Source organism: Schistocerca nitens, chromosome 3 (assembly GCF_023898315.1).
Source record: "Schistocerca nitens isolate TAMUIC-IGC-003100 chromosome 3, iqSchNite1.1, whole genome shotgun sequence".
Lineage (NCBI taxonomy): Eukaryota > Metazoa > Arthropoda > Insecta > Orthoptera > Acrididae > Schistocerca > Schistocerca nitens.
Genome location: NC_064616.1, coordinates 572,931,895 through 572,947,887, shown reverse-complemented (window position 1 = coordinate 572,947,887; position 15,993 = coordinate 572,931,895). Strand labels below are relative to the sequence as shown.

Sequence of the window (15,993 nt, the reverse complement as noted above, 5' to 3'; positions counted from 1 at the left end):
TGATAGATCATTGTGGGATTACTTCCAGGTGGCTTGTACCAGAATTAGTTCATATCTGTACAACTACACAGGGCCCAAATGGTGTTGTTCTATTAATGATGATACTGTACAACAGTTTCTTGAGTTTCAGAGCTGTGTGGGGTTAATCAGTGTTCTCTGTGTGTGGCGTACCTTTAATGAACTGATACTCCAGTGTTATCTGGCGACACTCTAAGATGCTGTCTAAAGTTTGCATTTTTGACAGGTAGTAGTTACCTTAAAAAATAAACATATCTGTTTATGTTTCAGTACAAGGTACAACAGCAGCAGAAGATTGTTCATCTGTCTGTGAAGAACGGTAAGTTAGAAATCATGTCATAATTTGGTTGTATCTTGAAACACTGTCATGAAATCTATTTAATGTGAAAGTAAAATTTCTTCAGATTGCACTTTTACTCTATTGGTTGTTACAGTCAGTGATGTTAGTGTAAGTATTCACATTATTTCACAGGTTATGGCAGTCATGTGAAAAACAATGATTTCTTGAAAAGTAAAGATGCAAGTCCTCCTTTGCGTGTGTGACATGCCAGATCAGCTTATATCAATTGTGCCACTTTTGGTATTAGTGATGAAAAGTATGTCCAGAGTTACCCTGCCATTTTGAAATCCTGCTAAGTAAAGAGTGCATCCTATAATTAGTTTTTTGCACACAAAAGTGGAAACGACTGATGAAACATGCTTAACACTAGCCCTTCACCCAAGGAAGTTAATGATAACTGTTTAACTATGTGCTGTAATTATTATTCAGTATTTGTTACTTTTTAAAAAGTAAAAAAAAAAAGAATGCTGAAAAATATTGCCTTCTTTTGAGTGCAATATCTAAAAAGAAAAAAAAAAAAAATACAAGAAACCTAAATTGCTTGACACAAATGTAAGAAAAGTATGTGGACAGAATATTGGTAAATTCGATAGTGTCAAGCTGTGAAAAGTATTCCAGCCATTGATAGTGGAGGCAATGAAATCAACATTGTCAAATATATATTGACAACATGCTACACTTGGAACAGGCTCTTTGGTATGATAGAAGTTGACAGCTCCAGCTGTTGAGATTTTTTACATAAGAGTTCTTTTAACAACTGCAAGTAAATATTCCCTTAATAAACTGAAAATAGCTCTGCTATATAAACACAAGCTCAGTGAAGTTATTTTGTCTATTCACAAGAGAGGAATGGACAGGAAATTCCAGGGAAGTATAGTCTGTGTAAACTGGATAGCAAGCTGCACTCATGGTGGGGGAAGTTGCCTTTCCTGGAAGAATGCTACAGCTGCCATACAGATGATTAAGAACCAATTTCCCCTCTAGCATTGTAGAACATCATGCAGAAATTTACATATATTCTGTCCAAATGTGTTCCTTGTGTTAATATTAGTAATTCAGATCTGTATTTAATGTAATGTTAATGCACTTTGTGGAATAAATACCCTCATGCATGTCTGCACACTGTGTCATCAGTGATTCATAAGGCGGGCAGCAGAAGGGTCAGTTTAACTTTGTGAAACACCCTGTAGTTGCTTTTAGTGATGTAGTGCAGTAGGGAGAATGGGGAATTGTCTACATGCTCTTCATTTTGCAAACCTACAAACTACAAAGTAAGGAAAACATACCACAATTTAGCGACTTAACATTCCCTTGTGTTTCTACTCTCCAACTTTTCACGCTGTTACACCCCCAGAACACAATTTATCCCTTAATGTGCTTTTACTGCACTTACATGTGGTACAGCCTTTTAATATTTGTTCTTAACCAAAGCTACCTAACAATATACATTAATTTTATACCATTAAAACACAATTTTTAATAATCTGCTATTTTTCTATCCCCTGCAATAAGGAAACTATTAGTCCTAATGAAAAACTGAATAAGACCTTTTTTTGTAGGAAATTTAGTGTAATTTAATTTTGCACTGGCAAGCATTTTTGCTAGAAGCCATGGGTTTTCAATTACTCAAGAAAAACATGACAAAATGACCTTTAAACTCCTACCCACCTTCACACTCACACCCCAATGATCAGAATTTTTAGTATGTTATTCATTACACTGTCCCTACGACTGTACAAAAATGTGTGACTACATGTATTTTGTGCCTAATTTTCCTTTGTTGATTGGGCTATGGAGTGAACACAACTTTTTGTTTTATTTTACTACGGAATTCCCCACTCAGAGTGGATAATGATACCTGTAGGAAGCCTCATTTGTGACCCAATGAAATGCCCACCAAGATGAGGCTATTGAAATCTTAATGATCAACTACCAAAACATTTGCAACAAACTCTCACAGTTTGAAATTCTCCTAAAAGGCAGTGAAGCTCACTTAATACTAGTGACAACAAGTTTACTAATATCTCAAATTGAAATTCTTCAGATTTTTAGAGTGAATCTAATAAGTGAATATCTGAAGAAGAGACTAATAAGAAATTGGAGTGATGTATTTGTTTGTTTAAACAATAAGCTCAAGTCTGCTCATAACTGGTATCAGTTACCATGGGGCAGTTGTAACAACAATGATTACATAAGTACAAAGGCCAATGAAAACAAGTAGAAATATAGGAGACAACTCCCTGAAAGACAGGAGTGCTGCATTGTAGATTTGTACACAAGCAAAAGGTACAGAGCTTGGCTAGCTCTTCAAATGCATTTCCTTTTTCAAGCTTGTAGGAAACACACACACACACACACACACACACTTACTCACATGCACACACCTGTCTCCTTACATTATGCTCAGTGGACAGCTAGCTCTTTCCTGTTCCACAGTGAGTTTACTGGGGTGAGGTAGTGGTGTGGGGCTGGATGGTATGTGGTATGGGGAGAGGCAGGAGACAGGGAGGAGGTTGAGGCGAAGCGTCTAGTGATGCATGGCAGAGTGGGGAGCCATCTGTGGGCTAGCTAGGGGCGTAGGTAGAAGGGGCAGGGGGTTGGCGGCACATGGAAGATGGCTGGGCACTCAGTTCATAGGCTAGGGCATGAGATAACAGCACACAACTAAGTGATGTGGTGGCACAAACTGGACGGGGGTACTGGGACAGGTGATGGTGTACACACACACATGCATGCGCACTGGGTGGGGACAGTGAGTTACTTTAGATTTAGGACAAGAATGTTATGGGAGTGAAGGATGCGCTGTAAGGATAGCTCCTATCTTCACAGCTTAGAAAAGCTGGTGGTGGTGGTGGTGGTGGTGGTGGTGAGGATCCAGAAGGCACGGGTTGTGAAGCAACCATTGAAATATCACATGTCGTGCTCTGCTGCATATTGTGCCACTGGGTGGTCCACCATGTTTTTAGCAACAGTTTGGTGGTGGCCATTCATTCTAGTTGACAGCTGGTTGGTTGTCATACCAATGTAAAACACTGTGCAGTGGTTGCAACAACACTGGTATATAACATGGCTGCTTTCACAGGTGGTCCAGCCTCTGAAGGGGTAGGATAAGCCTGCGACTGGACTGGAGCAGGTGGTGCTGGGTAGATGGATTGGTCAGGCCTTGCATCTGGGTCTTCCATGGAGGTATGTTCTTCCCTGTGGCAGGGGCTTGGGGGTAAGAGTGGCATAGGGGTGAACTAGCATGTTGTGGCGGTTGTGTGGTTGGTGCTACACCACTTTCAAAGGTGTTGGAAGCATCTTGGGTAGGATATCCATCATTTCAGGGCATGATTATAGATAACCAAAGCCCTGATGAAGGATGTGATTCAGTTGTTCCAGTCTGGGATGGTACTGGGTGACAAGGGCGGTGGGGGTGGAGGGGTGGGGGGGAGGGCTTCTTTGTGGTTGGTTCTTGGGATAGATGTGAGGATCAGTTGTGTGTGAGGATATAGCATGGGAGATCTGTTTGTGAATTAGGTCTGAAGGCTATTGCCTGTCAGCGAAGGCCGTTGTGAGGCCTTCAGCATAATGGGCTAAGAAGTTCTCATCACTGCAGATGTGCCTACCATGGATGGACAGGCTGTATAGGAGGAATTTTTTGGTGTAGAACATGTGGTAGCTGTCAAAGTGCAGGTACTGTTGGTGATTGGTGGGTTTGATGTGGACTGAGGTGTAGATAGAACTTATCTGAGAGGAGCAGATGGACATCTAGGAAGGTGGCATGATGGGTGGAGGGGGCCAGGTGAAGTGGATGGGAGAAAAGGTGTTGACATTGTGGAGAAATGAGGTGTCATCACTAAACCTGAACCAGATGAGGGGGTTGTGCTTTTGGGAAGCTAAGAATGTTTCCTTTAGGTGACCCATGAAGAAGTTAGGTTAGCATATGAGGGTACCATGCGGCAGCCTATACCTGTGCCAAGAATTTTTTTGTGTGACTTCCCTTGAAAGGTGAAGTAATTTTACGGGTTAGGATGTAGTTCATTAGGTATACAAGGAATGAAGTGGTGGGTTTGTGATCTGCAGGGTGTTGGGAGAGGTAGTGTTCAATCGTGGCAAGGCCATGGGCATGAAGGAGGGTGCATCAACAGTGATCAGTAGTGATCCAGGAGGTAATGGTGTGGGGTGTTTGAGAGCTGGTGTCAGTGGTGGTTGGTATCTTTAATGTGGGAGGCTAGGTTTTGGATAATTGGTTGGAGATGTAGGGGGAGTTGAATAATATTGAATAACATTGATGTGTGTAAGGAATGAGAAGAATGTGTTGGCAGCAGGGGTAGTATTGTGACTGGGGTGTGATCGCATGTGAAGTAAATTCGATCACGCATGATTTATTGTCACGTGTAAGAATAAAGAGAAAACAAGGAGAGGCACATCGGGAGTGGTATGTGAGGTGGGGACAATTTTGAGTTGCTAGAAGTGTGTTATGTTGTTGTCAGGAGTCACATGGAATGTGGAGTTCACTGCACGGCTGTCATAATGGACACAGCCAATACTACTGGGTGTAACAAAAGTTATGTGTGACCATGTGTGTTGCCATTGTTATGGATTGTGTCATAAATGTGAGAAGGAAGAAACAGAAGAGAAAGAAAGGGAAGGACAATAGAGGGGAGCCAGTCCCTTTCCCTGGTTCTATAAAAACACTTTTCCATGACACAGGCATCTCTGCACCACCTCCACTACTTTTGCAAAACACTGTTACTATGCAGTCCCCTTCTACATGCTCCCCAAAATCCACAAACCTAACAATCCTGGGCATCCCAGTGTGGTTGGTTACAGTGTCCCCACTGAAAGAATCTCGGCCCCTCTTGATCAACGTATCCAACCAATTGTCCAAAATCTAGCCTCTCACATCAAAGGTACCAACACTTCCTGCACCAGCTCTCCACTATCACCACATCTGTACCTCCCGGATCCCTGATTGCCACTCTTGATGCAACCTCCCTATAGACTAACATCCCTCATGCCCATGTCCTTGATGTGATTGAATACTACCTTACCCAGTGCCCTGCAGCTCCCAAACCCACCACTACATTCCTTGTACACCTAACAAACTACATCCTATTCCATAACACTTTACCTTTAAAAGGAAGGTATACAAACAAATTTGTGGCACAGCCATGGCACCTGCATGGCATCCTCCTATGACACCTCTTCATGGGCCATCTAGAGGAAAGTTCCTAGCTTCCCAAAACCCCAAACCCCTCGTCTTGTTCAGGTTTATTGATGACATCTTTACAATCTGGACACAAGGCCAGGACACCTTCTGCTCATTCCTCCACAATCTCGACACCTTCTCTCCCACTCACTTCATCTGGTCCTCCTCCAGCCATCGTGCCACCTTCTTAAATGCCCAAGATACTTCCAACCTCTCTGAAAGTCGTGTAGCGCCACCCACCCAAGCGCCACAACATCCTGGTTCACCCCTATGCCATTCTTACCCCCAAGCTCCTGCCACATGGAACATACCCCTGTGGAAGACCCAGATGCAAGGCCTGACCAATCCATCCACCCAGCACCACCTGCTCCAGTCCTGTCACAGGCTTATCCTACCCCATCAGAGGCTGGACCACCTGTGAAAGCAGCCATGTTATATACCAGCTTTGTTGCAACCACTGCACAGTGTTCTACATTGGTATGACAACCAACCAGCTGTCAACTAGAATGAATGGCCACTGCCAAACTGTTGCTAAAAACACGGTGGACCACCCAGTGGCACAACATGCAGCAGAGCACAACATGTGAGATTTCAATGGCTGCTTCACAACCTGTGCCATCTGGATCCTCCCCACCACCACCACCACCACCACCACCAGCTTTTCTGAGCTGTGCAGATTAGAGCTATTCTTACAGCACATCCTTCATTCCTGTAACAGTCCAGTCCTAAACATAAGGTATGTTGCTGCACTCCCCCCACCCATTAATTTGTGCATGCGTGACTCTGTGTGTGTGTGTGTGTGTGTGTGTGTGTGTGTGTGAGTGAGTGAGTGACACACACACACACACACACACCATCCCCTGCCCCAGTACCCCCACCCAATTTGTGTCCTCACATCAGTTAGTTATGTGCTATCATCTCACACCATATTCTGTGAAATCAGTGCCCAGCTATCTGCCACCTGCCCCTTCTACCTGCGCTCTAACTAGTCCATAGATGGCTCCCCGCTCTCCCATGAGCCATTTCACCTCAACCCCATCCCTGCCTCCCGCCACTCTCCATCCTGCATACCACCCCACCTCAACCCATACCTCCACCTCACCCCAGTACACTCACCGTGGGCCAAGAAAGAGCTAGCAGTCGACTGAGCCCAATGTAGGGAGACATGTGTGTGCATGTGACTGAGATTGATTTTTTTTGTGTGCACGTTATTCCTACAATCTTGAAAAAGGAAATGCATTCCCAAATCAAGTCAAGCTTAGTACCTTTTGTTTGTGTATGTATCGACAATGCAGTGCTGCTGTCTTTCAGTGAGTCATCTCCTTTATTCCTAAATCATTCATAATTCTCAACCATTACTTACCTACAGGAAGATTCATATGTTCACTAAACTATATAAAAAACAGTAGTGTCATATCTTTAGGAGAAACTCAAAACATTTAGCTTTGCATAGAAGTATGAGGGAATGTGGCTCATGTATAAAAGAATAGTTGACCAAGTGTTTTTATAGATATACTGAGAAGCCAAAACATTATGACCATCATCTTAACAGTATGTTGGTCCACTTATGGAATACAATGAAGCAGCAGTTCTGCATGGCATGAATCTGCTAAAGTCATTGGTAGGTTTCTGAAGGTATATGGCACCAGATGTCTATGCATAGGTCATGCAATTCCCAAACATTATGGGCTTGTGGAATTTGGCCACTGAGCTGGTGCCTGATAATGTCCTGGATGTGTTCCATTGAGTTTGATCAGGTGGATTTGAAGGCCAAGACGTTAATATAAGTCCATTGTGATGATACTCAAACCACTATAGCACGATCCTGACATTGTGACATGGACAGTTTTCCTACCAGAAGATGATATTGCTTATCAAGAGACATCAAGCATGAAGTGATGGTCCACAATAATGCTCACATAGTACACAACTGTCATGGTGCCTTCACTTGCTATCACATATCCCATCCAATCCTAGATGAATGTCCCTCCTGGCAAAATACTGCCCACACAAAACTGCGTCCTTAGCATAGTGCATGTTTTGAGCAGTTGTTCATTCGCATGACAGTGTATCCAGACACAACCGTCGATTCAGTGCAACAAGAAATATGATTCATAGAACAGAATGGCATGTTTCCATTGATGGATGGTCCAATCTTTATGGTTGGTTGGTTGTTTTGGGGAAGGTGACCAGACAGCGTGGTCATCGGTCTCATCGGATTAGGGAAGGATGGGGAAGGAAGTCAGCCGTGCCCTTTCAGAGGAACCATCCCAGCATTTGCCTGGAGTGATTTAGGGAAATCACGGAAAACCTAAATCAGGATGGCCGGATGCGGGATTGAACCGTCGTCCTCCCGAATGCGAGTCCAGTGTCTAACCGCTGCGCCACCTTGCTCGGTCCAATCTTTATGATCCTATGCTTACTGCAATCATAATTGTCCGTATTGTTGGCCCAACATGGGGACAGGTGGGACTTGCTGCTGCAGAGCTCTATGTTCAACAATGTGCCCTGGATGGTGCTGTCCAAAATGCTTGTGACTGCACCACCATTGTATTCTGTCCAGCACCTTCTCACTTAATCATGGTTTCACCATCCTTCAACCACTTTCCATAGGTGCTTATGAGAGTTGCATGTGAACAGATGACCAGCTTCACCCTTTCCAAGATGCTCATTCCCAGGAACCAGGCCATAAGAATCTGCTCTTTGTCAAAGTCATTTATATCAGTGGATTTCCCCATCTACAGCCCATGTTGTCACTATCATGATTCTTACTTCACCTCTACTCCACTTACACACTGTCCTTATTGTATCATATGTTTGCAGTGCCACCAGGCAGCATCCAGTCTCACGTTGGTCAATGGTCAGTTTATGTACGTAGTAGGACTGTTCATGATTGGAGGGGCCATCCATGGTATTCTGTAAAGGAACATCAAAAGAAAGAGGAACTACAGCATAATATCTGTAAAGCAAAGCATAGGGCTGTAGATATGGAGTTACTGAATGAAAACTTCAGAATCAAAAGGGTAAAGCAGGATGACCACTGTAGCATAATCTTATAGGATAGTCTCCCACAAACCCCAAAGCAACTCTAGTCATATGTAAAATCTGACAGTAGCACAAAAGTTATTGTTCAGACACTTACGGATAACACAGTAAGTAAAATTGAGGATAGTGGAGTAAAAGCAGAAGTGATAAACACCATTTTTATATTTTGCTTTACAAAATAACTTACAGGAATGCTGTCTCTGGTTAATTGTCACACACTTCAAAGATTAGTGATGTACATCTTAGTTTCAGTGAGACTGAGGAGAAATCAATAAAATTAAATAAGGCACCAAAACCCACTGATTGATGTGACATTCTGTACAGAATTTGCAGTTGAGTTGGCTCCCATTTCAATAAAAATAATCATTGCTCCCTTGAATAAAAAACTGTGCCCAGTGGTAAGAATTAAGCATATGTCACACTCATATACAACTAGGGTAGCAAAAGTGATCCACACAGGTTGATATCCACCTGTTGTAGAATCTTAGAGCATATTCTGAGCTTAAACATTGTGAAGTATGTCAAACAGAATGTTCTCCATGCTAACCAACATGGGTTTGAAAAACATTGGTCATGTGAAGCCCAACTCATGTTTTGTTCATATGACTTCCTGAAAGCTATGTATCCTTTGTTTGATTTACACTACTGTGACAGCAGATCAATAATCCTCATATACTTCATTTTTACAAACAATAGTCATCTGCATAAATCATTACACTGCGTTAAGACAGTAATATTTTATACTGTTAATGTATATAAAACACAGGAGTGGTCCTAGTATGGAATCTTAATGTATGATATTATTGATGTTAGTGATTTCAAATCCTTATTCACATCTGAGTTTTAACAATTGCTAACTGTTGTCACAATCTCAGGTATAATTTTTTAACTCGTGGATAGTACAGCTAACACCAAAAGTCACACTTTATCTAATGATATTTTACACTGAAACAATCAAAAATATTTCAAAATAATTACATGTTCCTTGTTCTCCATACCACTTATCACTTCTTCAAGGAAGTGAGCAGATACGCTGATAAACTGGGACTAAAAAGAGGTCATTTTTATTTTTGAAAAAAAGTAAATTTTATTGTTTCAGATTTATGATTCTGTTGTACATTATGTTCCCTTTTCTGGGAGAAGGTAGACTCACCTAAATCTTTTCATTTTCTGTCATCTTTCCTAAAACATGGAGTTAATGGAGCTATTTTTTGTCTTTGTAAAAAGGTACCTGTTTTGAATATACTGCTATCTGCTGCAGACAGATGTTCACAAATACTTTTTACACTCATTTTGAAGAGGTAACATTACTGACCAGTTTGCCTACTATGATGTCTTCTCTGTGATCCAGTTAATCATCAAATAGATAGTGGCAAGGATTTAGACTAACTGAGGTGACACTTCAGAAATTTAAATTGCAGTCAAAGTAATGTATTTCACAATCATCACATATGGTCAGCTTACAGTTCATTTTGTTTACTGCTTTTTGCATAATCATGTCAGTAACCTACATAGACTCTACAGAATCTGATCTATTTATATGAGTGGCAATTAATAATGTTTCACCACTATTCTCAATTTGAAAATATAACTGGTAGTGGAGAGGCACTCTGACTTAACCTGGCTGTGGTCTGGCAGTGACTTGACTCTATATGTAACACAGACTGACTTCAGTGGTGGTTCAGTGCCCAGACACAAAGGAATTAGAGACATTAGCTGCCAGTGGTAATTGATTCATATCAGTGGGACAAGATGAAAATTTTTGCCAGACCAGGATTCGAATCCGGATCTCCTGCTTACTAGGCAGATGTACTGACCACTACACCATCTAGGCACAACCACCCAGACTACCCTAGCACTCCTCCTGTCAGACCCAAATTCTCAACTTACACTTCACATTTTCACATTACTGATGTAGTGCCCTTGCTCATTAGCCTAATTATTCACGGTATCTTGCCAATTCCCCTAAGAGTTTCAGCTTGGTGTGTATCTGCAGTGAAGGGATCATTGGCCGACATCATTTTAATTATGTATGTGTGGTGTCTGTTCTTTGAGACATGGCTGAAAGAACAGACACAGTTTTGATCCTGGTTTACTGCTTTTGCCACTGTCCATGATGTCTATTAAAAGACTTGAGTAGAAAATTTTAACAATTTACTAACAAAATGTTAAAATTTGAATCACTTACATATTTAATAAAAACATAAGAGACCTGAATTGTAGCCAACACTTATACACATATAAAAATGACGCTATTTTGTTTGACTATTGGCTATGTATTCTTTAAATGGCATTACTATTGTTTCTGTTTTCATGGGTGGATTTTTAGGCATCCACATTTCTCCTGCATTTTCTGATAAAGCCCACCAAGATCGTTCTGGAAATAATGTCTTATATTGGAAATATTAGTAAATCCTAGTGATAATATACATTATTATTAACAGAAAAATTAGGGCTAAAATAGTAAAATGGAATTTTTGAATGTGAAACTTGAGCTTCTCCTTGTATATAAAATGTTCAGACAACTTACGGGAATGCCACTTGGTTACGTCTTCAACAACCACCGATATTTTGACAGGTGAATACCATGCAATTTTCAAGGCATCTGGGTTGAAGACATCACCCAGTTGCATTCCCATAAATTATTTGAAAATTTTTGAATGATATACATTCTACAATTTGAGCAACCCTCTATTTGTTATGATAACATTTCTGAATAGTAATATTCCCTAAACCACACAATTTTGAAAGAAGAGGAAAGTGTTCTGTACGTGGAACCAGTACATGGCTTTTATATTATGTACATTAATCATGAATTAATGGTATCAGAATTTTAGGTGCATGTGGTTTTACTGAATCAAAATGTTGAATATTTTCTTAAGTAAAAGTTTTTGTACGGAATATTTATATCAGTGTATTCAGTCAAATGCAAGGTACATACGGGATGGTCAAAACATTACCATGTGTAATACGGTGTAGGAAACCCGTTGGCATTCAAAACAGCTTACAGTCATCTCAGAATGGATAAATAAAGGTCATGTATGGTTTTCAAGGAAATTTTATACCAATATTTCTGCAAAAATAGTGGCAAATTCAGGTAACTATGCTGGAGGCGTTATAGCAGTCACACACTCTTCTCTCCAGAGTATGCCACAAAGCCTCATTAATACTGAGATCTTGTGACTTGTGGCCAGGGGAAATGTGGCAATTCATCTTCATGCTCACAAAATCTGTCCTGGGTGATGTGAGCTGTGTGAACAGGCACCATGTCATCTTGGAATCTGGCCTGATCAGCCAAAATGGTCACCTAATCCTTGGCAGTAATGTAACATTGCAGAGTAACCATCAGGTCCATGAAATAGCATCATATGGCTGCCCAAATCATCACTGAACCCCCACCATATTTCATTCTTGGGACATAAACTTGGCCAGAAGTTGTAAACAGTGTGAAACAAGACCCGTCCATCCAAATGACTTTCTTCCATTGCTCAATAGATCATGGCTTTGGCCCCATGTTTTCTTGTTACAAGTATTTGCATCACTGATGAGTGGTTTTGGAATTCCAGCTCGCCCTGCAATTCTCTGCTTTTGGAGTGCCCTTTGTGTTGTTGGGGCCTTGACAGTGTTTGCGGGTGTGACATTCAGTTCTGCAGCGACTTTTGGAGCTGTCATACTGTTAGTTTTCTTCACAATCCTTTTCAGTGACTGTCATGATCACTCAACGCACACTTTCATCTCCATTGTGACTTAGTGGATGATGTATTTTCACTTTCCCTTTTTGTGATGATGATAATGTTGATGATGATGATGATGATGTTTGGTTTGTGGGGCATTCAACTGCACAGTAATCAGCGCCCGTACAAAGTCCCAATTTTTACACAGTCTATTTTCTTTTCACAATCCAATCTTCTCACTCTCACAAGTGGTGGTGGTGGTGGTGGTGATGATGGTGATGATGATGATGATGATGATGATGAAATTATGAGGACAACAAAAACACCCACTCCCCGAGCAAAGAAAATCCTCAACCCGGCTGGGAATTGAACCCGGGACCCTGTGATACAGAGGCAACAATGCTAGCCCCTAGACCACGAGCTGCAGACTTCCTTGTTTGTGATACAAATGTTCAGTATGGTGCCTCTCAAAACACAAAACACCTTGCTCCCTTGGTTATGGAAGCATCCATCGTACAAGAACCATCAACTTGCCCACATTGGAATTCAATTAGCTCCAACATAATGCACACGCTACTACACAGAACACTTTTCTGACCATGACTGACACTTACAATGTATTGAAGACATTGCACAGCTGCCGTTCATGGTCAAAAAGAACAGTGTGACCTGCAGGCTTGGCTACCATCTGTATTTATGTTCAACCATGTATTTCTCGCCATGTTTCCATATTTTTCTCCAAACCCTGTACTTTAGACAATAAGGATCAGAAAAAACACTTTTAAAAGAATTTTGAGAATTCATGTAGAAAATTTTTCATATTTATTAGATAAGAAAAACCAATTAAAAAAATAGTATAGTATATTAGAGTAATTGGAACTATTCCATACTGCTTCATTACAAAGTGGGACAATTTTATGAACTAATGAGTGTACTCTGTCTGTTGTCTGTTGTACAAGTCTTTAAAGTGCTCCACACTCATGGTTCAGAGGGCATGTACATTAGTATGTTCTGCAGAAATGATTAGCATTTCAGTCACCTCGGTTCAGCATGTGCCCTGTTGCTAGTAGGTACAGGTTCTGCCATGGGCCCTGATAACTTGTTCCAGGTGTGATAGCATTGATGCGTATAAAGCACGAACGGCATCTTGCGGTATAGCCATCCATGCTGCATTCACCTGGTTCCAAAGTTCATCTGTGGTGATTGGCATTGGGTCCACAGTAATGCGTTTCAACATGTTCTGTACATTTTTGATTGGCAACAAGTCTGGTGATCTGGGGAGCCAGGGCAAAAGGCTGACAGCATGTGACACCAAGAAGGCATGTATTCCTGCAGTAAAATGTGGTCATGCATTGTCTTGCTGAAAAATGGCATCTGGTTTGTTGTGGAGAAAGGGTATGGCTAAGGATCGCAGGATGTCATTCACACACATCACGCTGGTCACAGTGCCCTGGACACGCACTAACTGTGATTTGTGGTTGTACCCAATAGCATCCCACACCATAAGGCCTTGAAAATGAACATGGACAGTCACAACCACAAGAAACTTCTTTATTTTATGACATTTTAGACCCTCTTCAGACCTCACACCATGCTGGTAAGTGGCGGCAGTGAACGGAACAGGCGCTACAACTTCATGAATGCTAACGGCTTGAATGTTCTCAAAAATAAGGTCTCAAATTGGCACTGTATATCTTGTGTGAATGCAGTCACTGTGATTCCACTCACCCTATCTGCAGTGAACCAAAATGTAGCCATCAGTTTCAAACAGACAGTATCTGGATTCACCCAAAAACACTGTTTGATGCCATTTGTTTCCCCAGTGATGCTGTTCCACACACTGTTGCCATCTAGCGCGTTTCTGTACATTCGTCAAAGGTAGATGGAGAACTGGATGACACGCACGTAACCCATGCCGTAATAAATGGTGATGGACTACCATCCTTGATAGTGTCTGATGTGTTCCTCTGTTGTGGCAGAGCTGAGGAGGATGCAGCTGCATCCTGCAATGCCATTTGGATGAAGTGGCCTGATGCATATCATCATATTCTGTGGTCTTCTGTGAACCATTCTGCACACACTCGTTACACTGCCAAAACACTTCCCCACAAAATTGGAAATTTCCCTGATGGATGCATCACATTCTCTCATGCCAGTAATGCACCCTCTTTCACATTTAATGATCTGGTGATAAGGTTTGTGCATATGTCTGCAAGGCATCCTGCACATCTGCTTAAGTCACACTGATCCATTACCTTTAGTTAATAGTGACAGTGAGAGCCACAGGCACATTTTACCAGTATGTGGTGTAGCACCACAATATAAATGTTGACCTGGAACCTGCGAGCTGACATGGTTAAAATGCTAATCATTTCGGCATCATATACTAATGTATATGTCCTGTGAATATGAACGTGCTATCTCTGCTCATTCAAGGTGTTCTGTTCTTTCTGAAGATGAGAGAGAGAGAGAGAGAGAGAGAGAGAGAGAGAGAGAGAGAGAGAGAGAGAGAGAGCAATTGCTGAAGGCCACTAAGCTTGAAATGTGTATTTCCTATTTACATGTTACACACAAATAATTGCACTTTCAAATGTAAAGTCGATAATTAACCAGCTACTTTTATTTCTCTTTTATGTAACGTTAACATTTATCGCCTATGGGTACCTAGTATTGAAAGGGCAATTAGAATCAATGGCAAAACTGTCAGGTGGTAACATTTATTACTAAAATATGATGTGGATTATGATGTACACTCAAAAAATTTTTTGTTCTTTTGCTTACATTTTGTTTTTTATGGAAGGTGTCCCATGGATGAAACTGTAGCTACAGTGTGTCATGATTAGAGAGAGCTAGATCTTAAGACAGAAATTATCTAATCCACATAACAGACTTAATATGTTTCCTTTGTTATCATCTATGTTCTACTGAGGATGTTTATTGCTTCTTAGTTTATACCATCCCATACCAATGCATTTACTGGTTCTGTTCACCATGAAACTGACTGTAATGGCCTCTATTATTAATTAATTGGTGATTTCTCCCCTCATTTTTTGAAATACCAGTCCTGGAAAAGGTAACATGATCTTTGTTAAATGTTTCAGGGAAAATGAATTTACAAAAGCTTTCACGTCCCGTCCACGTATACCTCGGACACCATCAACAGGGAAACCTTCTTAAACAGAATTACTTTCCATGCTAAAGAAGGGCTGTTATCAGATCAGGAATTAGCAAATGTAACTGTTTTTATCTGATTAGTTTCTGAAATATTTCTGTGCATTTTAAAAGTTTACCACTGAAATTTTGAAATTCAGGAATGTAATGTATCTTTTATATTGATGTGGGAAAAATTGTAAGTCTTTATGTACATTTATGTTATTAGCTATTTCGTGTTACTAAATCCAAATCTGAGTGCCTTATATGGAATGCAGTTTGTACCATTATGTATGAAGTAAACATAATTTTTAAAGGTTTTTATCATTTAGAGGTTATATGATGTATCTGTTGCATTTAGGTGCAACTATAATTCCTTAGACTTAAAACTTATTCATCCAAAACTCTCATTTGGGAACTGCACATAGAATGGTTCTGTGTTCTGCAGCAGAGTGGGCTGCAACCCAGTAGTTCAGTCCCACTCACTTTGTTGGCCAACTCAGGTACAGGAGTGTTTTATTTGGTGCAGCCAGTTGCCAGCCCTTGGCCCCCCACACCGGGCAGACTGCATT

At 41.0% G+C, this 15,993-nt stretch overlaps 1 protein-coding gene across 1 annotated transcript in view; it reads left to right on the top strand.

Annotated features, from left to right (window-relative positions):
- Positions 1-15,559, top strand: part of LOC126249346 (lisH domain-containing protein ARMC9-like) — a 231,761-nt gene extending 216,202 nt beyond the window's left edge. Inside the window, exons 16-17 of the mRNA XM_049951000.1 lie at positions 289-337; positions 15,373-15,559. Of these exons, the coding sequence (XP_049806957.1) occupies positions 289-337; positions 15,373-15,448 (125 nt within the window). The 3' untranslated portion in view covers positions 15,449-15,559. The remainder of the gene's footprint in view (positions 1-288; positions 338-15,372) is intronic.
- The last annotated feature ends 434 nt before the right edge of the window (positions 15,560-15,993 follow it).